Source organism: Petaurus breviceps, unplaced genomic scaffold (genome assembly GCF_028583685.1).
Source record: "Petaurus breviceps papuanus isolate PSGF00001 unplaced genomic scaffold, PetGlider_PUasm1.0 176, whole genome shotgun sequence".
Lineage (NCBI taxonomy): Eukaryota > Metazoa > Chordata > Mammalia > Diprotodontia > Petauridae > Petaurus > Petaurus breviceps.
The window spans coordinates 2,680,695-2,704,245 of NW_027185771.1; the positions used below are offsets into that span (position 1 = coordinate 2,680,695).

At 35.2% G+C, this 23,551-nt stretch overlaps 1 protein-coding gene and 1 pseudogene across 8 annotated transcripts in view; both read right to left on the reverse strand.

Annotated features, from left to right (window-relative positions):
* The window catches only part of NFAT5 (nuclear factor of activated T cells 5), a 155,564-nt gene that overhangs the window by 33,888 nt on the left and 98,125 nt on the right, over positions 1 to 23,551 (reverse strand). For all 8 annotated transcript variants that reach the window (XM_069085459.1, XM_069085467.1, XM_069085463.1 and 5 more), the window contains 4 exons: positions 14,723 to 14,913; positions 10,498 to 10,670; positions 1,039 to 1,173; positions 831 to 883 (listed from right to left, as the gene is read on the reverse strand). In XM_069085459.1, coding sequence (XP_068941560.1) covers positions 831 to 883; positions 1,039 to 1,173; positions 10,498 to 10,670; positions 14,723 to 14,913 — 552 coding nt within the window. The remainder of the gene's footprint in view (positions 1 to 830; positions 884 to 1,038; positions 1,174 to 10,497; positions 10,671 to 14,722; positions 14,914 to 23,551) is intronic.
* On the reverse strand, positions 17,802 to 23,546 carry LOC138159264 (ATP synthase F(0) complex subunit C2, mitochondrial pseudogene; annotated as a pseudogene).

A 23,551-nucleotide genomic window follows, 5' to 3' on the forward strand; every position in this document is an offset into this window, starting at 1 on the left:
AGTGGTGGTGCTGGTGCTGGTGGTTGTGTGTGTGTGTGTGTGTGTGTGTGTAAGTTAATTTCCTATCCTCTAGTCTTAGATCTCTTCCTCACTCTGCTATCACTGTCTTTCTGACTCGCTCTCCTATGGTCCACTATAATTCTGAGACTGTTCTACTGCTCATATGCACCTGCTAATCTAGATGGGTAGTTTTCTCCTCCCCTCCTGCCTGTACCAGTTCTTGATCTGCAATTCTACACTGGCTTCTCTTCAACTCAGTAAGAACTTTATCCCCTTTCTATCAGGTCCAATCTCTAGTGTGGCTCTAATGTTCTCTTTGATTACTTCTAATCTTTGTATGTGCTATAGCTAAGGGATAATTTATTAGAAAGGTCCCTATAAGGCAACTTTATAAAACAAAATTGCAAACTGTTTTTGTAAATGTAATATTTTTTCATGCTAACCAGATTTCTTCCAACTTCCCCAAAGCAAAAATTAATGGTAAAGCTCTTGTTTATTATTTTATTATGTATTTATTATCACTGTATTTGAATATAGTAACTTACACTCAGGAAAACAGATTTAGTGAAAAAGTTTTAAGAGTTCAGAAGAGAGTATTATTCTTTGGTTTTAATTACAGCACAAATGGAATAAAACAATTTTTAAACTATGTACAAAAGAAAAACTGGAGAAAGAAACAAACATTTCAAACACATGCAAGAGAGAAACATATCTTATAATCCAGAGGAAAACAGACCAGAAATAAAGCTTTTTTGGGGTGAATAAACATCTCAGCTAACAAATGATTAGTTATACATAAATATTAAAATAAAATTGCTTAAGAGTAATACCTGATGAAATAATTCCATGTCTATTTCAGCTTCTGACTTCCAAGAGTTTTCATCTGATTAAAATAAAAATGAAAATGTGTTAAAAATATTAAATACTGTATCATTCTCTAGTAATTGTGGAACTTACGAAAGCCCAAGTTAAATAAATAATAAAAATCTCAATAAGAATTCCCTCCTGCATGTTGAAGTTAGTATGGTTTCTACTTACCAGAAACATTCTCTTGGAAGATAACTTTAGTTCCTTTCAGAAAATTTTTGCCAATTAGAAAGACTTCTTCCTCTCCTTTTACTGAACAACTATGAAGGCTTTTCTTCAGGATCTCTGGTACTCCTGCTGGCTGAGCTGTAAATAAACACGTACTAAATATAAAAAAGCACTTACACTTCTTATCCTAAAACATCATATCCAGCATAACTAATTATTCAGTCTATAAATTGTCTATTTGTCCTGTTTGTCCATTTCTTTTTTCCTGTTGCCTACATTCTGACATCATTTTTTGTTTGTACTTTCATCAACCCACAGGGAAAGCTGAAGAACAAGAGGTAAGATTCAAAATTGATCATTAAGTCAGCCAAGAAGTTTTCATTATGTGTCAAGGAAGAGATGCTAAAAGAAACAAAGGTGACATGTTCCTTGTCTTCAAGGCACTTAACTTTTAGCGAGGGAGACAATATACACATCTATAAGTATGCACAAAACATTGAAAGTAAACATAAGGGCGCTAGGGGTTTTTTTTGGGGGGGGGCATTGTGGGGTAGGGAAAGAATACTAGCTCTAGGAAGATGGGGAATGGTTTCATGTAGTAGCAGTGCTTGGGTTGAATTCTCAAGAAAACCAGAGATGGCAGAGGCAAAGGTAAGGAGGGAGTACACTCCAGGCCAGGGCGACAACCAGTGCAAATATGGAGTTGGGAGACAGAATACCACCTATAACATCAGTTTAAGTGAATTGTAGAGTCTAGAAACTTGAGTTGGGACTAGATTGTAAAGGGCTTTAAATGCCAAAAGAAGAGTTAATACTTTGTCCTAGAGGCAACAGGGAGTCACTGGAACTCAGTAATAAATTATCACATCTGATTCTCACAATAATCCTGTGAGGTAAGTGCTATCATCACCATTTTACAGATAAAGAAAACCGAACCTGAGAGAAGTTAAGTGACTTGGGGCAGCTAGATGATAGCACTGTATCTGAAGTCAGGAAGACATGAGTTCACATCTAGCCTCAAATACTAGATGTATGATCCTGGGCAAGTCACTTAACCTCTATGTGCCTCAGTTTCCTCATCCATAAAATGAGGATAATAACAGCACCTATCTCCCAGAGTTGTTGTTAGGATCAAATGAAAAAATAATGGTAAAATACTTAACACAGTATCTGGCAAAGAGTAGTTGTTATACAAATGTTAACTATTATAATTATGATTAAGTGACTCACCCAGGATCACACAGCTAGTAAATATCTGAAGAGGATTCAAATTTAAGTCTTCTTGACTCCAAGTCCACTGCTCTAGCCCCTGTGCCTCCCTGTAGCTTACTGAATAGGGGCATGACAGTCAGAATGAAGTTTTACTGATATCATCCTGGCAGCTGTATAAAGAAGACTGGAACGGGGAGAGAAGGGAGGCAGGGATACCAATTGGAAGGCTATTATGACAATCCAGACAAGAGGCGGTAAAGGTCTGAACTAGGACAGTGGCTGTCCTAGAGTAGATGTTATGGAGGCAGAATTAATGAAACAGGGTAACTGATTAGATAAATGAGGTGAGGGAGAGGAATCAGCAATGACACCTAAGTTGCAAAACTGTCTGACTGGAGAGGTGAAAGAACTGATGAAATTCAGATGAGTCAGTCAATAAGCATTTACTTGGCACCTACTCTGTGCCAGGTGCCATGCTATGCTATATGCCAGGGATACAAAGGAAAACAAAAGACAGTCCCTACCCTCAAGGGGGTTCACAATCTAACAGGGCTATATAACTCACAAACTATATAAAAGAAAAATAGGAAATAATTGATGGAGGGAAGGCACTAGAATTAAGAGGGGTTGGGGAAGGCTTCTGTAGAAGGGACTTGAAGGAAGCCAGGGGAGTCAGCAGGCAGAGATGAGGAAGGAGAGAATTCCAGGCATGGGGGCCAGAGAAAATGCCCAAAGCTTAGAGAGACTGACTGCCTTTTTTGTGGAACAGCCATCCAGGAAGTCAGTATCACTGGATCACAGAGTACCATGGTGGGGGTGTAAGGTATAAGAAGACTGGAAAAGGAAGAGGGAGCTGGCTAGATTATGAAGGGCTTTGAATGCCAAAACAGAACATTTTGTATTGGATGCCCCTGGAGATGACAGAGACCCAGGGCAATTTACTGAGTAGGGGACTGACATGGTCAGACCTGGATGCCTGGAATTCTCTCCATCCTCAACGATGCCTACTGACTTCCCTGGTTTCCTTTGGGTTCCAACTAAAATCCTGTCATTTACGTTCTAGGGCCTTCTCTTTGTTAATTATTTCACATTTATCCTATATATAGCTCTTGGTTTGTGTATATTTATTTGCATGTTGTCTCCTCCATCAGACTGTAAGTTCCTTGAGGGCAGAGAAAGCCCTCTTTTTGTATCACCATCCATTTAGCACAGTGCTTGGCAGAAATGCTTATCGCCTGACTGAAAAGTACTAGCACTGATTAAGTGAGTCCTCCAGGAAAATTCTCTTTGGTCCTGATCTGTGGTTGTTTTGGTATTGAGAACTCCACATGAGACAACTCTCTCTGCAGATACAGATCAACAATACTGCTAATAACTTACAGACCTAGAGTCTTAGGAGGAACCTCTGAAAGATTAATCAACAGAGACCTTAGAATCAAGATCACCCAGAGGCAGGCCTGGAAATCAAAACACAACTTAGCCTCTCACCAAGAAGAGGCAGAGGACAAAAATTAAAATACAAGTTTGTTATTTTCGGGAATAAAGGTGATCCCTACTGAAGTTAGCCAAGTGCTGGAAACAGAGACACTTAAGTACCTATAGTTAATGAACTGATAACAATTTGCAGATAACATTAATAATTCCTTTACAAGTGAACATTTCCAAACTTCTTAAAAATATTCAATAAGGGGTGGCTAGGTGGTGCAGTGAATATAGCACTGGCCCTGGAGTCAGGAGGACCCAAGTTCAAATCCGGCCACAGACACTTAACACAAAAACTAGCCATATGACCTTGGGCAAGTCACTTAACCCCAATTGCCCTCCAAAAAGCAAAAAAAAAAAATATTCAATTAGCTAAAAGGACTCTTCTTAAAATATGAATGTGTTTATCGAACTTCTTTATTACAGAGAAAGGGTAATTTAGCATAGACTTCATCTAATATCACAAATTCGCATTACATTTTTACTACACTTTTAGTACAAAACAAATGACTTTCTATATTTTCTTGTTATTTATTGATGCATACTTAGTTTTTCTCCACTTATATAATACTTCCCGTGTGATCCTGGGTTCAGTTATGACTGAAGCACAAGGTCTACTAGACCCTTCCAGTCTGGGAAAGTTTTTCAAACAGGCCCAGGAAGGGATGGTAAAAGTAAGACTCTTATCACCTCTTAGGTGATCACTAGGTGGTGAATTTTTTGGCAACCGTAATTCAGTAAATTGTGTTCTAATGAAAGATCATGATCTACTTTTACAGAGGGAGTACTCAAAATCATGAAAATGGCTGTAGTCTACTTAATTTTATCTTTGCTACAATTCATTTACTAATTACACAATTTAATAGTTATCCTAACTAAATATTAAATTTATAATGGAGATACTTTCAATGATGTCTGTGTGCAAGTAAGAAGTTGTATACAAATATATTTGTATGTACTGTATACACTAAAATTAATGTTGGTTAAAATACACCCAGAGACAGGGATGACTAGACCACTGTAAAGTTTCAAGTTCATTTGGGCTAGAAGTATTTTTGGAATTCTAGACTTATTTTGGAAAGGCATGTTATGTTTAAGATACAAAGGGCAAATATTTTGAAAGGAAAACCAAAAGGAGAGGTGTAAACCTATAAGAATAGGTTTGATTAGCGATGAAGTAAAAGAACTCTTCCCTTCCCCCACTTTCAAATGTTATGTAAAATTCCACTTCACTAATGACACTAAAACTTCCCCCATTATCTTTTCTATCTCATTATCTTTTCCTCTAACGCTTTGAAAGTAAAAGGCTGCCAAATGAGGCCCTTTAGAGGGTACAGTGTATGTCTTCATATTTACATTTACTATACACAAAGAAGTAGGTTGTGACAATTCAAAAATAATATAACTTATGAGATATAAAAAGGTCTTTTCTACTTAAGTTTAATGGTTATCCAAAAGGATCCGGTTTATACGAAACAGATCTAAAAGGCTATATTATTTGGTTATCAGTGATATAGATTTTAATTCATAAACTGGTAGAGAGGGGAAAAGTGACTATACTAATAAGTAAAACAAAATGTAAAAATACTATCACTTTGATGTTATATAAACAGCTTTCAAATATGCACTTTCTTTGATGGATTCCAAAGAATTCTTACTAATCAAGAAGTTAAGATTTTCCAACAAAAAAAATATTAAAAACTTCTAGGCACTGAAAAATGAATTGCTAAACCTTTCTGCTTGAGGAATAAGTATATAAAATTGTACAAATACAGTGAAATAAAAACAAATTAAAAGTTAAAACACTTACTTGGTTTACTAATTCATTATTTTCAACATGATCCTATCAATAGCATTACAATAACTACCCTATCAAATAAACGTTGCAGAAAAACTTTAGTGGAAAAATACTAATACATGTGTAATCAAACCTTTTCTAATTTGTCTTTGCTGAATGGGGCAAAATTCAGCATGATGATCTTAGGTTATGCTACATCTTAATTCATCATGATATATTGTTTACGTATCAAAATTTAATGAGAGAGAACTGACTTAATTTCCAAGTTTTGTCTCCTTTTTACTAATATAAGAAGTTATGAAGGAATTTTTGGAGTAAAGTGTCAGATTATAATCAAGTCAAACCAGTGTACTTCATTCTGGGAAAAAGTCAAATTTCCAGACATTTCTAGCCAATAGTACAACAACAATAACAACAAAAAAGATACTACCAAATAACCTAAGAAAAAAATTAAAGGTAGGAAGAGTGGTTATAGGAGGTGAAAGTCATATTTAATATTTTTGAAGGAGACCTATGATTTCATTGGCCTAAGGAACTCCCTGAAGAACACTTCATCTACCAATACAAATCAGTACCTGCTCAGCATGATACAATCTTAAAAAGGTGCTCAGAAGATTGAAAGGTCAAGTGACTTGCCCTGGGCCACAGAATGTTGAAGGTAACACTTGAAACTCAGGTCTTCAAGGTGTCCAGGTCAGCTTTCTATACACTGCAGCAGTGGAATCACATAGAAATTGGAGCTCCTAACTTGTACATAAGGATCCCTGTAAACTGCATACTGAATCAGAAAACTACATATTAATACTATCTACATTTTACTGTATTTTATTTACTTGGTGAAATATTTCTCAAAGACATTTAAATCTGGTTTGGACTGCATATAAGATCAATCAATCAACAAGCATTTATTAAGCAACTACTATGTGCCAGACACTGTGCTAAGTCATGAGGGTACAAATACAATGAATCAATCAACAAGTATTTAAGCACCTGTAATATGGTTAATAAATAATTTCACAATTTTCTAATAATATTACAGGGTAACTAAAAGTGATATACAAACACATATACATATTCTGTGGGGAATTCCAAGCATGAGAAATAAAAAGGAAAGACCCTTTAATTTCCCTTGAAGTGGTCAGTCACTTCCAATCCTGCTTAAAAGATTGGAGAAGCTCTGAGCTATCACCAAAGGGCAGGATTTTTAAAACTGCCATAATTAGCAGCAAAAATACTGGCAACAAGCCTTCTTTCCAAAGGACAAATGTTTTTAGATGGAACATCAAATGCCTGTTTCCTCCCTCTCCCTTCTGCTTTCCTCACCTTCTGCCCTCATTTCTTCTCTGCCTGTCTTCCATCTTCCTGTTTCCCTCCATCTCCCTGTCCACTTCTAACCCAAACCCTGCCTATCTCCTCCTCATTCTCATTGTACTTTATCACCCTTCTCAAATATGCTGCATTCATGTAAAACATATTCAATAAAACACATATGAAGACAAAACATTTTTAGACAATAAAATGTCACCTGTGCTTTGGTTTAAAGTTTCATTTAAGTGCATCTACATCTATGATATTTTTCTCTAAGCTTAAGCTCCTTGAAAATATTACACCTTTCTGAGTGACTTTATGAAGTCATACCCACTAAAACAACCACATTAGGGCAGTACAACTAAAGATTCTTTTTTCCGTGAAATCAGAGAAGGTAATGCCCTTTGAAAACTATTACTGGATATCATTAAGTTCTCAAAGGTCTGACTAATGGACAAACAACTTAGAAGTGTTTCTTGAAACCCTTTAGACGTATCACTAAGGGCAGCTAGGTGGCGCAGTGAATAGAGCACCAGCCCTGGAGTCAGGAGGACCTGAGTTTGGATCTGGTCTCAGACACTTAACACAAAAACTAGCCGTGTGGCCTTGGGCAAGTCACTTAACCCCAATTGCCCTGCAAAAAGCAAAAAAACAAAAACAAAAAACAACAAAAAAAGAAGTATCACTAATCTGATTAAAAATAAACCAATTCCTTCTAAACAGGTATGTAGCAGGCATAATGTTGAGCAATAAACATCTGAAGTGCTCTCATTTGCATTCAATCATTCAGAAGGAAAAAAATCCCTAATTAATGACAGAATTAAACTATAAGTATTTAATATGCTTGGAAAAAAACCCTAATTAGACAATTTGTAGCTTCTGATCTTTGAAGTCCTATGCTAAGTGTTTTACAAATATCACCTTATTTAATTCCATCAATAACCCTAGAAGGTGGGTGCTATTATTGTTCCTATTTTACAATTGAGGAAACTGAGGCAGATGAAGTTTAAAGTGACTTGTCCAGGGTAGTATAGCTAGTAAGTGAAGGAGGGATTCGAACTCAGGTCTTCTTGACTCCAGGAACTTCTATCCACTGTACCACCTCATTAAAATTTTGGCTTTTTGAGGGCAAAGGTTGTTTTTGCCTTTCTTTGTATCTCTAGTGCTTAGCACTGTGACTAGCACATGTTAAATGCTTAATAAGGGCATATTGATTGATTCACCTCTCATCTTATCCATCTTTTTGCTATCTGCCCTGACATGCAGCTTTGTCTTTCTGTCCCACAATGCTGGGAAGAGCAAATAAATCAACAAATCATGTATCTGAAAGGAACATGCCATTTCACTGTCCTATGGTTCCATTTACCATTCCATCCACTTCCTCTATTGGAATGTAAGCTCTTTGAAGGCAGACCCCCTCTCACTTTATAGTTATATTCCCAGGACACAGCTCAGTACCTGACACATAGCTGTTACTTAATAAATTCTTCTATTTTTCCATTCATAATCTAAATGTAAAATAGACACTAAAATACCAATATTATTCTAAAATGCTCAGGAAGCGGGAATTTTCTTTTTAGGGACTTCATTTACTCTCCCTTATCCAATTTCATCCACACAAAATCTTGCCTTTGTATTCCATCTAAATCCAAGAGAAAACTTAACTTACTAAAAAAAACTAAATGTCATACGTACTGTTTTATATTCTAGTTAGGATAAGTAACAACTAATTTCTCAGCATGGTCATACATATTAACAATATAGACAAAAAAGAATTGAAATACTAAAAGACTTTGTGGAATAATGGAAAGAGGAGTGATCAAGTAGTTGGAAGACCTGGGTGTGGCTCTAGGTACTTCTACTTACTCTGTGACCTTGGAAAAGACATAATTATGTCTGGACCTCAATCTCTAAGATCATTAAGATCTAAAATTGGGTGAAATTAAAACAAGATTCTCTTCACTCAATAATAAAACAAAACTTTCATCTACTTACAAATTACTAAGTAACATGTATTTTAAAAATCTATGTACTTGCAAAGGCCCACTTAGGTAAAAATTCAGCAAAATGACAATATGAAACACATCTATAGAGAAATGTCAATAAGCTTTTATTATTTCTATTTAAGCCTACTATTTAAATGAGAAACTTATATAGGTGTGACCACTATGTTTTAAAATATAATTATTGTTCTGGCAGTTTTTCTTACCAGAAAAAAAATATATATATATACACACATACATACACACTCATATACAGATATGTACACATATGTGTTACATATGTGTACATATCTGTATGTGAGTGTGTATGTATGTGTGTTTATTTTTATATATATATAAAATATAGGATAGGATAGAGGAAACATTATTGTAATAAAATTTATTCCAAATTGTAATTTTATTGATAAACCTCTTTTTGTTGGACTAAAAAGATAGGGTCGATTTTAAAAAAATAAGATAAAAAGAATCCATATGCTGTATCTAGATTTTGCAAATAAGAAATAAAAAATTTGGTATGGGATATATCTAAAGAAATATCCTCATTCAGGAATCCTTCCTAAATTCATGAAAGCTACAGTGTAAATTATTTGGTATAAGGAATAATTTTGTTATGGCTTCATTTTAAGACAACAAAGGTTATGGTCATGTTGTATATTTCTTTTTTTTTTTTTTAAGCAATTGGGATTAAGTAACTTGCTCAAGGTTACACGGCCAGTTATTTCTGGGTGTGGTGCTAAGTATCTGAGCCCGGATTCGATCCCAGGTCATCCTGACTCTGGGGCCGGTGCTCACTCTTGCTGTGCTACCTAGCCACCCCCATGTTGTGTATTTCTAATGAAGCTAAGCCAACTCTGAATGTCTGACCTTGACAAGATGAAAACAGTTTGAGCTGGATGTCCCATTTTTAATTAGTTCTCTGTCACATGATTACTGGATTTTGTGTCATATATATATGTTTCATTGTGTTTATTTGTTCATTCTATTATTTGGAAGAAACTCTTTGGAAATAAGCAAAAATTTTAACTCTTATTAAGTACACTTCAGTGACAGATACTGCAGGGGCTATTGGTTTGAGGAAGTCAGTTTAAGGATCACTGCATGAAGCATGGTCAATTTCAAGGAAGTCAAAAAGGAAAAACAACCCCCCAAACTAAGAAACTATTGCTGTGAAATTGCCTGATTAATCCTTCAAAACAAAGGATCCCTTTAGAGGAACTTGGAAGTCAGAGGGATTGTTAAGACTTCTCTATAGTGTGGTATAGGCTTCTTGAAGTGGGAAGAACAATAAGTATAGCTACTGGAATTTACAATAAAATCAAGAGCCTAGAAAAAAATTTAACCTAATAAAATTAACTAATGATGTAGCATGTGATAGGGATAAGCAATCAGTAAAAATAGATGTTTCCTTATTTTATCCAGATCATTTACTTTTTCTTTATTCTAAGAAAGTTTAGCTAGTTTTCAGGAGACCCGAACATTTATATTATATCATTTACAAAATTTTAAAGCTAGAGCTCAATTACTGGCAACTTAGTTATATGATTCAGTGATTCAGTTAGAATGCAATAAAAATAAAAATCAGTGTTCCCAGGTATATAATATCTTTATATTTACATGCTATAGATAGTTGTAGATAGTATATACACTACAGCTACTTACTACATAGAATTGGAGAGGAGGGTGTTTGTAGTGTTAAAGTTGAGCCATCTTTCCGTGTGATGTTAACTCGAAAAACCAGTCTGGCCCGAGTGCTTTTTTTCTTGGAACCAGCAATTCCTATTCTAGCTTCAACATCAGCATTTCTGAGTTTCAAGATCCCTACACAGTCCACCCTAAGGAATAAAAAAGATTGCATTATTAATATTTACTGGTGTGTGGCACCCAATGGAGATAATTTCCATAAAATCACACTTACAAATTTCCATATTAAAATCTAAACTGAATATAGAATATAGAATAGCAGTCTTGTTTGAGACAAGGGACTACTAACTACATCCCTTCAGCAGGAAGAGAATGAATAGAATTATATATAGTAAGATTTCTTTTTATATAAAAAAATCATCAAATACAGAGTCAAAATTAGTGCCTATATATTAACCATACATCTCTAAGTTCTTTAATGTTTACTTATAAAGAAATGAACTTTGTAATTAATTTTAAATTGTTACATAAATCATGAGTTATCTCAAACAATGATTTTGTATTATTTTTTACTCCAATACTTGCTTTTGCATATGATCATTATTAATAGAAGAAACAATAAATGGAAAGAATGTAAAATACAAAACACCATTTTAAAGCCAGAATATCAGTCTTGGTTTAGGAAAGAGACTTCTACTTTAATACTTTTTGACGATATAACTTAGCCTCTAATTTTGCAGTTAACCAATTAAGTAACTTGCTCAAGGTTACATGGCCAGTTATTTTTGTGTGGGTGCCAAGTATCTGAGGCCGGAACAGATCCCAAGTCTCCCGACTCTGGGGCCGGCGCTCACTGCGCCACCTGGCTGCCCCTGCAGTTAATTTTTATAAGCTGAGCTAGGAAGTTTGTTATATTTTTTATTTTTAAAAAGTCATAAGGGTATTATGAAAATGACCTGATTATTTTATCAGAAATTCTATGCATCCTCACAGTATTTTTTGCCCATTTAGCACAGTCTTGAAAATGAATCCTAAAATCAAGTAGCATTCTAGCAGATATCCTTTATGCCCCCAATGATTTTTATAGCTAAGTACAAATAGCTATAGCATGTGAATATTCTTGCTACTAGGCATAGTGTCTCAACCATTTGCTACTTCCACAATTCAGTTATTTGGCAAAGGAAGTCATGTGTCAAATACAAGTCATGATAGATGACTAAATAATTTTAAATTATCTCCACAATAGGAAATAGTTACTGACTTTTCATTTACTTAAGGGAAAAAAGAGGACCTCAGAAATAAGACCTATATGATTAATATTTATTGAAAGAAAAATCTAACAAGTCTTCAAAAAGATGACTTCCCAAGGTCTAGAAAGCTGCAGTGTTCAAAGAAAGAATGACAACAATAAACACTGGGTCAATGGCCACTTACAAATTACAAATAAATTCATCATTGGCTCACATGAGCCCTTTCAACTGTTTTAGAGAGAGGAATTGAGCTTCTGTAATAGGTACATCTTAAACAAGTCTAAAGGGGTTAGTTAGTACTATATGTGTTCCTACAACACAAGGGTAAAAACTAAAAAGCAAAAAAAACTCTAACAAAATGTGAAAATTAAACTAGTTAACAAGACCTAAAACAACATTCACAAAATCAGTTTTAGATATGAGAAGCAGGAAAATAAATGCAGTAGATAGTAAATATAAAATTAGCAAACTTCTAACTTTTTTGTTTTTGGCTTTTTGGAGGGCAATTGGGGTTAAGTAACTTGCCCAAGGTCACATGGCTAGTTTTTTTTTGTTGTTGTTTAAGTGTCTGAGGCTGGATCCAAATTTAGGTCCTCCTGACTCCAGGGCCAGAGCTCTACTCACTACACCACGTAGCCGCCCCGAAACTTCTGACTTTTACATCCAGATATGAAAATTTTTTAAAGTATTCTTGATTACCAATGGCTCAGAAAAAACCAGAGTTGATAATAGACTTAGAAGTTTACAGATCTTGATATGGAAGATGCCTCAGAGGCCACTAAGTCCCCATTTTACAGATGAAGAGACTGAGGTCCAGGTAAATTAAGTGACTTTACAAGGCCAAATAGTAAGCATCAGGGCTATGACATTAACCTAAAGTCACTCTGACTGCATGGACAGTGCTTCTTTCATTGTACTACATTAAGAAAGGGGAATTCATTAAAACTAGCCAATGAAGGGAGATATGAAAATGGAGTAGTCAATATTACTAAAGGCCTGAATAATAGCACTGTGATAAAATGAGATCCTACTAAATCATTTGGCTGATTATCTATTAATAACAACATCTTATCTGTCATGTCTTTTGCAGAACACATTAATGACACTAGAGGTGGTATGACAATATTAAGTTCAATAATATGTGTAAAGACCAGAGCACAGACCAGAAAAGCAATGACTATGCTTCTACCCAGATCACATCACCTTGGAAGCCCTAAAAACTGGCAGATTCCCAGAACTAGTTTTGAAAATAGCAGCATGGAAAAGCCTGAAGCTTGGGATAGTGCCTCCCTACCCCAGATGAGCACAGCCCAACTTTAACATAAAGTTTGAAGAGAAGAAAAAGGCTGGAATAATGACCAACAAAACAAAAGAATGAACTGGACCATTAAAAAATGACTACTAGGGACCTCTAAGATATAAACTCAGAAGACACCAATGTGAAAATCGCTACAAAGCTTCAAAGAAAAAGGCTAACTGGACCAAAATCCAACAAGAATTCCTGGAAGAGGTGAAGAAAGAGTGGTAGAGGAAAAAATGGGAAAAGAAATGAAAGTGATGCAAGAAAATTATGAAAAAAGAATTAATAGCATGGTAAAAGAGGCTCAAAAATTGTTGAAGAAAATAACATTTTAAAAGAACTCTTTAAAAATCAGAATAGGCCAAATGGAAAAAGAGGTATAAAAGCTCACTGAATAAAATAATTCCTTAGAATTAGAATTAGGTAAATGTAAATTAATGATGCCATGAGACATTAGGCAATAATAAAACAAAGTAAAAAAAGATGAAAAAATAGAAGAAAACCTGAAATATCTCAATTGGAAAAACAAATGACTTAGAAAATAAGATTGAGGAGGGATAATTTAAGGTGGCTCAGTGAGTAAGAGCACCAGCCCTAGAGTCGGGATGACCTGGAATCAAATCCGGGCTCTGATACTTAGCACCACACCCAGAAATAACTGCTCATGTAACTTTGAGCAAGTTACTTAACCCCGATTGCCCTAAAAAAAAAAATAAATGAAAAGAAGTTGTGGGATATGATTGTGATGGAGTACTATTTGTGCTGTGGAAAATGACAAGTGGGGTAGTTTCAGAAAAACGTGGCAAAAACTATATGAACTGATGCAAACAGAAGTGAGAAGAATTGGGGAGATCATTGTGTAAAGTAACAGCACTATTACAATGATGATCAACTGTGAAAGATTTGACTACTCTAATCAATACAACTGATCTAAGTTCCAAAGAACTCATGATGAAAAAAGGCTATCCCTCTCCAGAGAGAACCAATGAACTCTGAGTGCAAACTCAAATACAATTTTCTCATTTTATTTTCTTGCTTTTTTTGGAAATATGGCTAATATGGAAGAATGTTTTGCATGATTTCACAGGTATAATTGATATCATATTACTTGCATTCTCAGTGAGTAGAAGAGGGGGTGGGAGAGAGGAAGAGAATTTGAAACTCTCAATTTAAAAAGAAAAGAATGCAAAAAACAAATAATTTAAGAATATTTTCAATTTGTCATGTTTCAAAGAAAATAGAATACAGAAGTTAGACATAAAACCTAGCAAGCATGGGGCGGCCAGGTGGCTCAGCGAGTAAGAGCACCGGCTCCAGTGTCGGGATGACCTGAATCAAATCCGGGCTCAGATACTCAGCACCACACCCAGAAATAACTGGCCGTGTAACCTTGAGCAAGTTACTTAACCCTGATTGCTTATTAAAAAAACAAAAACAAAAAAACCTAGCAAGCAAGCATGAAGTACAATATTTAAAAACTCAACAGAAAGCTACATAAGGAAAGGCTGATGATTTAAATCTATTATATTCTATATTACTTTTACTATTTCACATTTGTTGAAGTAAATAAAACAATACAATAAAAAGTGCTTAAAATCACATTTCAAAAATTCCAAAAGGCCAAAAATTAAAATTTTTCCTATTCAACTACCCAAATGATTACACATGAAGGAAAAAAATTCTTATTACTTACGCCAGTGTCATGTTGTTGCTAGGATCAAGGCCAACTTCAATAACTGTAGTGCCTTCAATATCAACTTCTTTGCAAGGAGTTGTATTTCTACCAGTTACTCTACAGGCCTGATAAAACCCATGTGGTTTCACTCGACCAGAGTCATTACCCACAAAGACTTGTAACACTACAGGCTCATTGTGTCCTTCCAGCTAGAATCAAATAGCAAAAAACAGTAAGTTAATTGACCTTCAATAGTTAAATTATAAAATGAAATAGTTTTGAAAAAATAAAGTATATAACACAGATTCAAGGTAACAATGAAATCACCAAATTTTGAAAAAATAAAAATTAAGAGAGTAAAAAAATTTCTTGAAAGAAAAAAATGTTGCTACTCAAAAACAAAGTCCCATTTAAATCATAAGAACTTACACTAACAGAAAACATATTATATAAAAACAAAATTATTAATACTAATAGAATAATTAAATTGCATTTATGCTTTGGCTTTTAGTAGTAGAAGTATAATTTATGAGTATAAAAATAAAATGAAAACATCTTATAACATTATAATATAATAATTAGCATCTGTCTGCTAAGGTCCATGTCTATGTAACGAGTATTATCACATAAGAGCCAGTTAGATTTGCAGCAAAAATCTAGTCTTTGGCTAAAATTTATTATTATTTATTATAATCCTGAACCACTGTTTCATAAAAGCAGTCACAAGAAGTGTTAGTAAAGGAAAGTTCAAAATACATCCTACAGTGGCATCATCTTCTTCTATAAAGAATAGCGTTTATGCTATTTTAAATTCATTTGGTCTTTACAGGTCTGTTTTTTAACCAATGTGACTTTATAAATAATGCGGAAGAGTGAGAGGTTCTTTGGGCCAAAGCTTTCATTCAAAGGAAAGCTGATTACTTAATGTCATAGCCCTATTTTCCAAAGCTTTAACAGTTTTCATGGTTATTCTCTTATTTCTCAATAATACTTCTAAAATATGAAGTCAACATTCTAAAACTAACAACTAATATCAAGTACTGTATTTCACCACATAACTGTCACCACTGTATAACTGTTGTACCCTGTTTTCTCTCCCCCCCAAGTCTCATAATGGTTTATAATCTTTCATCACATAATTGTCATGTGGTCTAGTTCTGTTTGTCACACTGCTTAAAAGGTAAATAGAGCAGCAACGTATTCACCAGTGGTATATGAATATGCATTTATCTCCTAAGCCTAGAATTCTCAGCACACGTGCTGTCAGTTTATTTCTGAAAGCCAACTTGAGTGGTTTATTTAGAGCACTACAGCACTAATAGTATTGTCATTCAACCCAATGAAGAGCCATAGGCACAAGGGGAGTTGAGCAGACAGGTGAAGCTATTGTGAGTAAATCAAGTATTATGTTAAGACTTGCATCTTCCCAACTTTATTGTATATTCACAAGTATTCCATGCATCTTAATCTTGCACCAAAGACAATCTGATAATAATGATTTTTACGTAATATCAGCACAAATATTTTTTTAAAAATGTCACATAATGGTTGCACTACACTTTTTTTTGCAAAAGATGTGGCATAAAATCTGCAACGATTAGGCAGTGAACAGCATAAAGTTTAGATAATTTGATTCCTCCATGTTTTAATCTTCTTATAAAAATCATGATGCAAATCTACATTTTGCTTAATATAGAAGTCAAAACAAAAAAGGAAACTGTTAAATTATCTTTAGTTTATAGCCCATTTCAATCTCTGTTTAATTTTCTGTTGTGCTTGGGCTAAAAAAGAAGCTAGCAAAAATGTTGTCTTATAGTATTTGAATTTCTGAACAATGGCTTAAAATACAGAAATGGCAGGGCCCTGGCAAGGTATGGAGAACACCTAACAAATGCTTTTAAGACTCTTTTGGTGTGGACTTTTATGAATCTAATTTTAAAAGCTCTAAACTGAAAATATTGGGGCAAAGAGAAAAAACTGTCTATCTTCACCAGGCTAGAGCCATAGAAAATAGTCACAATATAGGAAAAAAATTTCAGTGAAGAAAAGATACAAGAAAGGAGCTAGTAGTAAAACCCATGGCCTAAAACATTAATAAACAAGTAAACAAAGTTTAGGAAACAAATAAAATTAGCTAGAGGTCCTAATGCAAAGAGATCAAGGAAACTTGGTGAGATGGAGCATATCTTATTCAAAAGAAAAAGGACAGATAAAAGAGGGAGGGAAAACACTGTATATTAAGATGCCATCGTTAGGTGAGGAGGTCCAGAGTCTAAAAGCATGGTGGAATATATTTTAGTGATATTCAGTGGAGAGAGAAATTGAAGTTATTTTGACACTTATAATATACTGCAGAACAGAGATGTCTAATAAACTGTCCATGTACCACATCTCAAGTGTGACCTGAACCAAATTAAAATGTAATTGGGGAAATATTTAACAACAACAAAAAATACAATAGAATATAGATAATGTCAATATGTAGTTTTCTAAGTCAATGAGTGGCCTGCTGGGATCCTTATGTATAGGTTTGCTGCCCTAGTATCCAGTTGAGTTCAACATCACTGCTACAGACCATGTGGACAGAAATATGAAAACAGATGAGGAGTTTGAGAAATAGACTGGCACACAAATATGATATACTGATGATGGTGGACTTCAACTATCCAGACATCTGCCGGAGCTTTTTCCTCTGCCAAAAACAGAGAAACTAATAACTTACTAACTTGTCTTAATGGTAATTTACTCCTTCAGGAGGTAGAGAAACTAATAAGGGGGAAAAATTTATGAATCTGATTATCACTAGTAGATTTTGGGAGATCAGTTTTCAAAGGGGTTAAAGGAAAAATAGGCAGGACACCATATATTAAAATTTGGGGGGGGGGGGTGGCGTTAAGAGAAGTCAGCCCAGGAGGGAGGTGAGATTCTCAAGAATGAAACTGTTAAGACACAAAGGGAAATAATTCAAAGGAGCAATAAAACCATAAATTTCCTTGAAAAGTCCAAGAACTTAAATTTTTAAAAGACACATACAGAAGATAGAGGAAAGGGTGTTAACAAAGGATGAAATTTTTTAAAAAACAGCACAGTATGCATGTGTGATTATTTTTAAAATATACAAGTAAAAATAAAAGGACTGAAGAGGAGAGAAAACTGATATTTGAGGTGGATGGGAGAATGGAAACTGACGAGAAAGATGAAGAACAAGATGCTTAATTCCATTTTGCTTCCTTTTCTTTTTTCTTTTTGGAGGGCAACTGGGGTTAAGTGACTTGCCCAAGGTTCCACGGCTAGTTTTTGTGTTGTGTCTGAGGCCGAATTTGAACTCAGGTCCTCCTGACTCTAGGGCTGGTGCTCCATTTACTGCGCCATCTAGCCGCCCTTGCTTCCTTTTCTTATGTCAACACAAATGATCCTTGGACTAAAAAAGACAGAACAAAAATGGCTACTAAGGAGATGCTATCCAGAATAAGTGAGGAAAGTGTCCATTTAGCTGCCTTTGATGAATTTTAGTCACATTATCCATATGAAATACATCCTCCTCAAGCACTGAAAGAATTGGAGGGCTTGATTGTTGAGTCATTATTAAAGATATCTGAAAAAAATGTGAAAAACTGGAGAAGAACCCAGAGCTCTACAGAAAGGGGAAATGTCCTGATTTTTTTTTAAGGGAAGAGAATAGTCTATAAACCATAGGACAATGCACTGGACTTGGACTCCTGGGAAAACTTTAGAATGCATTATTAAAGAGATGGTCAGGGAACATTTAGAAAAAGAAGTGATGATCACAAAGATCCAGGATGTCTTCAGCAAAAAAAGGTTCTGACAGACAAAATTTAAACTTTTTTGATAGAGCTTCGAAACTGGTAGATCAAAGGAATGCTTTCTAATTTATCTTGATTCAACAAAGTGCTTGATAAAATACCATGCTATTTTTCTGTAAAGAAGAGGTAGGGATGAGACAATAGTATAAGTAATGGATTTGAAACTGGATGAATAGCTAGATTCAACAAATTATCAATGATTTGATATCATTTTGGAAGACCTCAACTTGAGTGAAGATACTCAAGATATTTTGTGTTTCACTATTTATCATTTTTTGTCAGACATGAATAAAGGCATAGACAGAGAAGGTATATTTGCCATATCTGAAAATAACTGGGAGGGGATAGCACACTAGACCAACAATTAGGATTTAATACTGACAGGTCAGGGGTGAGGTACCTGTGACCACACAGGCTTGAGGCCACTAGTACCCCCGTAGGTCCTCAAGTGCAGCCCTTTGAATTCAAACTTCACAGAACAAATCCCCCTAATAAAAGGATTTGTTCTGTAAAACTTGGACTCAGTCAAAAAGCTGGACCCTTCCCTGGGTTAGATCATCAGGATTAATCTAATAAATAATAGTCTTACACATGGGTTAAATAAATTAACCTCACAAATAGAAGGCTGGGAAAACATTTTTGCAGCTATTTTCTCTATTAAAAGGTCTGATATCCAAGTTATATAGGGAACCGATTCAAACATATAAAATCAAAAGACATTTCCCACAGATAAATGGTCAGTAAAGGATAGGAAAAGGCTGTTCTCAAAAGATGACAGGCAATCTATCAACAACCACATGGAAAAATTTCCAAATTACTAAAATGAGAAATGTACATTAAAGTAACTTTGAGATTCTATCACATTCTCATTAGATTGACAAAGGAGGAAAATGACAACTGGATGGGCTATGGGAAAACAGGAACACTAATGCACTGGAATGGAGCTGGGAATTGGTCTAACCATTCTGAAAAGCAATTTGGAACTATACCCCAAAAGTCACAAAACTGTGTATCTTTTGATCCAGTAATACCACTAAAGACATACATCCAAAAGACATAAAAGAATGAGTTGGAAAAGACTCTTATATTCAAAAATATTCATAGGAGCACTTTCTGTTTACAGCAAAGAACTGGAAACCATGGGGGAGATCACGATTCAAAGAATGAATAAACAAATTTTTGTTTATTCAGTATATGAATGTAATGGAATACTATTATGCCATAAGAAATGATAAAAGGAGTGTCTTTACGGAAACCCGAGAAGATTTGTATGAACTGATACAATGTGAAAAAAAAACCAGAATCATAACAATTTATGCAATATTATTGTAAAAGTGAACAACTTTAAAAGAAGTTTGATCAATGCAATGACTAATCATGATTTCCAAAGCCCTAATGGTGAAGGATGCTTCTCATCTCCCTTAGAGAGAGATAAGACTCATGATAAAGAGTGAGACATACATTTTTGTGTATAACCAATGTGAGAATTTATTTGGACTATGTAAATTTATTAGAAGGGAAGGCTTTTTATCATGGTGGGAGACTTCTTGAGGGAAAAGGTAGCTAGTGATAGTGATGCTAAAGAAAAGAGTACCCATGAAACACTTTTAAAATGCAGAAGAATGGGGCGGCTAGGTGGCACAGTGAATAGAGCACTGGCCCTGGAGTCAGGAGGACCTGAGTTGAAATAAGGATTCAGACATTTAACACTTACTAGCCATGTGACTTTGGGCAAGTCACTTAACCCCAATTGCCCTCCCAAAAAAAAGCAAAAATGCAGAAAAATGAACAGGAGGATTTCAGAGACACAAGTTGAATGGCTTTCAAACTAATATGTTAAGTTTGTTACATTATTTTTTTTTAAAGCCGGAACATAATAGATAATTGCATTTTCATACACATTCCCTTTTTTCTATTCTTTGCATATGGAAATGTTTGTCAAGTTCTTAATAATAAAAAAAATTTAATTTAAGATGGGAGAGGTATAGTTAGGCAGCACTTTGTCTAATAAAAGATCTAAAAATTTTCAGTAGATTATAAGCTCAATGTATATGAGCAGAGAATGTGATATGGAATCCAAGATGCAATCTTGGGTTATGAGATGCATAGCTTATAAAAATAAGGATGCAATAATCTTGCTGTACTTTGTTCTGGTTGTATCACAGCTATTGTTATTAAGCTCAGTTCCAATTGCTACATTTTCGTAAATTTTTGTCTTTTTTTTTTGTATCCCCAGTATTTAACACAGTGTCTAACACATAGTAAGTACTTAATAAATGCGAGTCAATCCATACTGATAAACTAGACTGTCCAGAAAAAAAGCAATAAGGGTGAAGGGCCTCTAGTTCATGCCACATGATGAATGGCTGAAGAAATTAGAAATATTTGACTGGAAAAAGAGAATATTTGGGAAGACAAGTGGATTATACGGGGAACATAAGCTGTCTTCAACTGCACTCAGTGGTGTAAAAAGTAAGAGCGATTAGGCTTGCTCTTTCATCTCTGAAGTATAAACCTAGGTGCAACAGGCAGAAGTTGAAAACGGCCAAATTTAGGCTTGATATGAGGGAAAACTTCTTAACAACTAGAGCATCCTCAAAATGAAACAGGCCACCTTGGGAAGCAGTCAATTCACCTTCACTGTAGGTCTTCAATCAGAGGACAGATGACAACATATTGCATAGTGGGAATTACTTCAGGCATGTATTGGACTTGATATTCACCAAAGTCAGTCCAATTCTCAAATTCTAGAAGCCAGGTTTGTCATATCCTCCATCTTGTATAAGGAAAAAATTTAATCAGGAAAAATTGCTCTTTATTGGCCAATTTTTTTAACTTTTCAAGATGATTCTGAAAATATGGAAGTTAACTACAAATTTTACTTAAATGACTGCTTAAAGATTAGTCTTGTATTGCAGTGATTAATTAAAAGAGGTAGTAACATGGTGTAGGATGAGATCTTTAAAATACAAGTTAAAGGTTAATCCAATAGGAGGAAGCTTATCTACTGAACTAGAGAGACCCTACCCATATCTACTTCTGTGTGCTACCAATATAGGACCAACCATTACATAAATCCACCTTAAGACTGACTCTGAAAAGTTTATCATCAGAATCACCTCTGCTCTTCCTTTTCATTTGGGAACATAACTGACAAGTAGATTCTGAAGAAATTTATCAGTAATGAAAAATAGAATTTTGTTTCATGAAGCAAAAATGAGTTTTGTTTTTTAATATCAGTTTCCCATCACTTCTTCACAACTCTCCTTTCTCAGAAAAAGTAATGATAGAAATCCAGAAAGGGGAATATAAAGAAAATAACTAAGAATTTCCTTTTTCGGTGCCTAGGTGGTTCAGTGAATACAGCACCGGCCCTGGAGTCAGGAGGACCTGAGTTCAAATCTGACCTCAGACACTTAACACTTACTAGCCATGTGACCTTGGGCAAGTCACTTAACCCCAATTGCCCTCCAAAAAGCCAAAAAAAAAAAAAGAATTTCCTTTTGTTTTAAATCACTTTTCTAAGTTGTGTGCAGCTTGAATACCCTGAAGCTTTATATTAAAACAGTATATGTATTGTATTAATTGGCAGGAAACTGAAAAATAAAATTAATGCTCCCATTAATAAGTTTCAAGAACTTATTACTACTAAGAACTTGCTAGGTAGATTTTAAGAAGTCAGTTTGGTCCAACAGCAACTGATTAATGACCAATTATTTCTTTTCTTTTTTTTTTCAGCTTATTAATACAGTATTTATTTGTTTTTCCTCTGTCAAATCCTAAGCCCATTGCTTTCCCCGGGTTCCCTGGTAAGATGGAGGTGGACATATACATAGGTTAGAAGAGACATGGAAGGACCAGGAGGATGAGGAGGAACATTCAGAAACAGAGGAGGATAGAAATGGCTCCATCACATGGCGAAGAGAATGAGGAAGGTCACCATCAGGCAAAAGAGTCCCATGGCCTCAGACAGGGCAAAGCCCGGGATGGCGTAGGAAAAAAGCTGCTGCTTCAGGGAGGGATTCCTGGCATAACCAATAATGAGACTTCCAAACACAGTCCCAGTCCCAGCTCCAGAGCCGGCCACCCCCACAGTGGCAGCCCCACCTCCAATAAACTTGGCTGTTGCATCAATATTGCGTCAACGCCTTGAGACAGCACTAGTTTGGAATCCACATTTGGAGACAAGAGAGGTCAAGGGACCTGATGCTGCCAAAATGCTGAGGTTCTCATCTGTCCAAACCTCTGGCTGTTTTAGCACCACTGCAGATAGAAGTCTACTCAGCAGCTGAGAGCTGCTCCTCACAAGGGCAGGGATAGAGATGAACTTGGCGCAGGTGTACATTCTCATGGGGTGAGGGGCAAAGCTGAAGAGCTGCCGGCAGAGCAGAGGAGACAGAGAGGGGATGACCAATTATTTCTTTCCTTTTTTTTTTTTTAAGCAATCAGGTTGTGCTCAAGGTTACACAGCCAGTTATTTTTGTGTGGGTGCCAAGTATCCGAGCCCAGAACCGATCCCAGGTCTCCTGACTCTGGGGCCGGCACTCTTACTCACTGCACCACCTGGCCGCCCTTATGACCAAATATTTCAATCAAAAATATTGAACTAGTTTGTGTGTTTTGGAAAAACGACTTATTCTGTCCCTGTTCCACCACTGCCCAATCTTCTCTTTACTCCAAACTAAGGGTCTCTAACTTTCAATGGTTGCTCATATGGTATAAAATACAAGCTCTTTACCATTCTTGTTGTTCTCTCCTGGATGTTCTTCAGTTTATTAATGTCATTTCCTAAAATGTAGCACCTAATAAGGCTATGGGAAAGATTATTACACAGATTCTTTTGTATAATTAGTGGCAACTTATATTAGTAGAAATTCATACTCAGCTACATTTTGTTGAGATGATTCAACAATAAAGAGATACTAGTTAGTATTTAAATATTTAAGGTGAGTTTTGATTAAAAACAATGAAAAAAATATGATTAAACATGCAGTAAAATCTTAGAGTATGGTCAAATAAAATA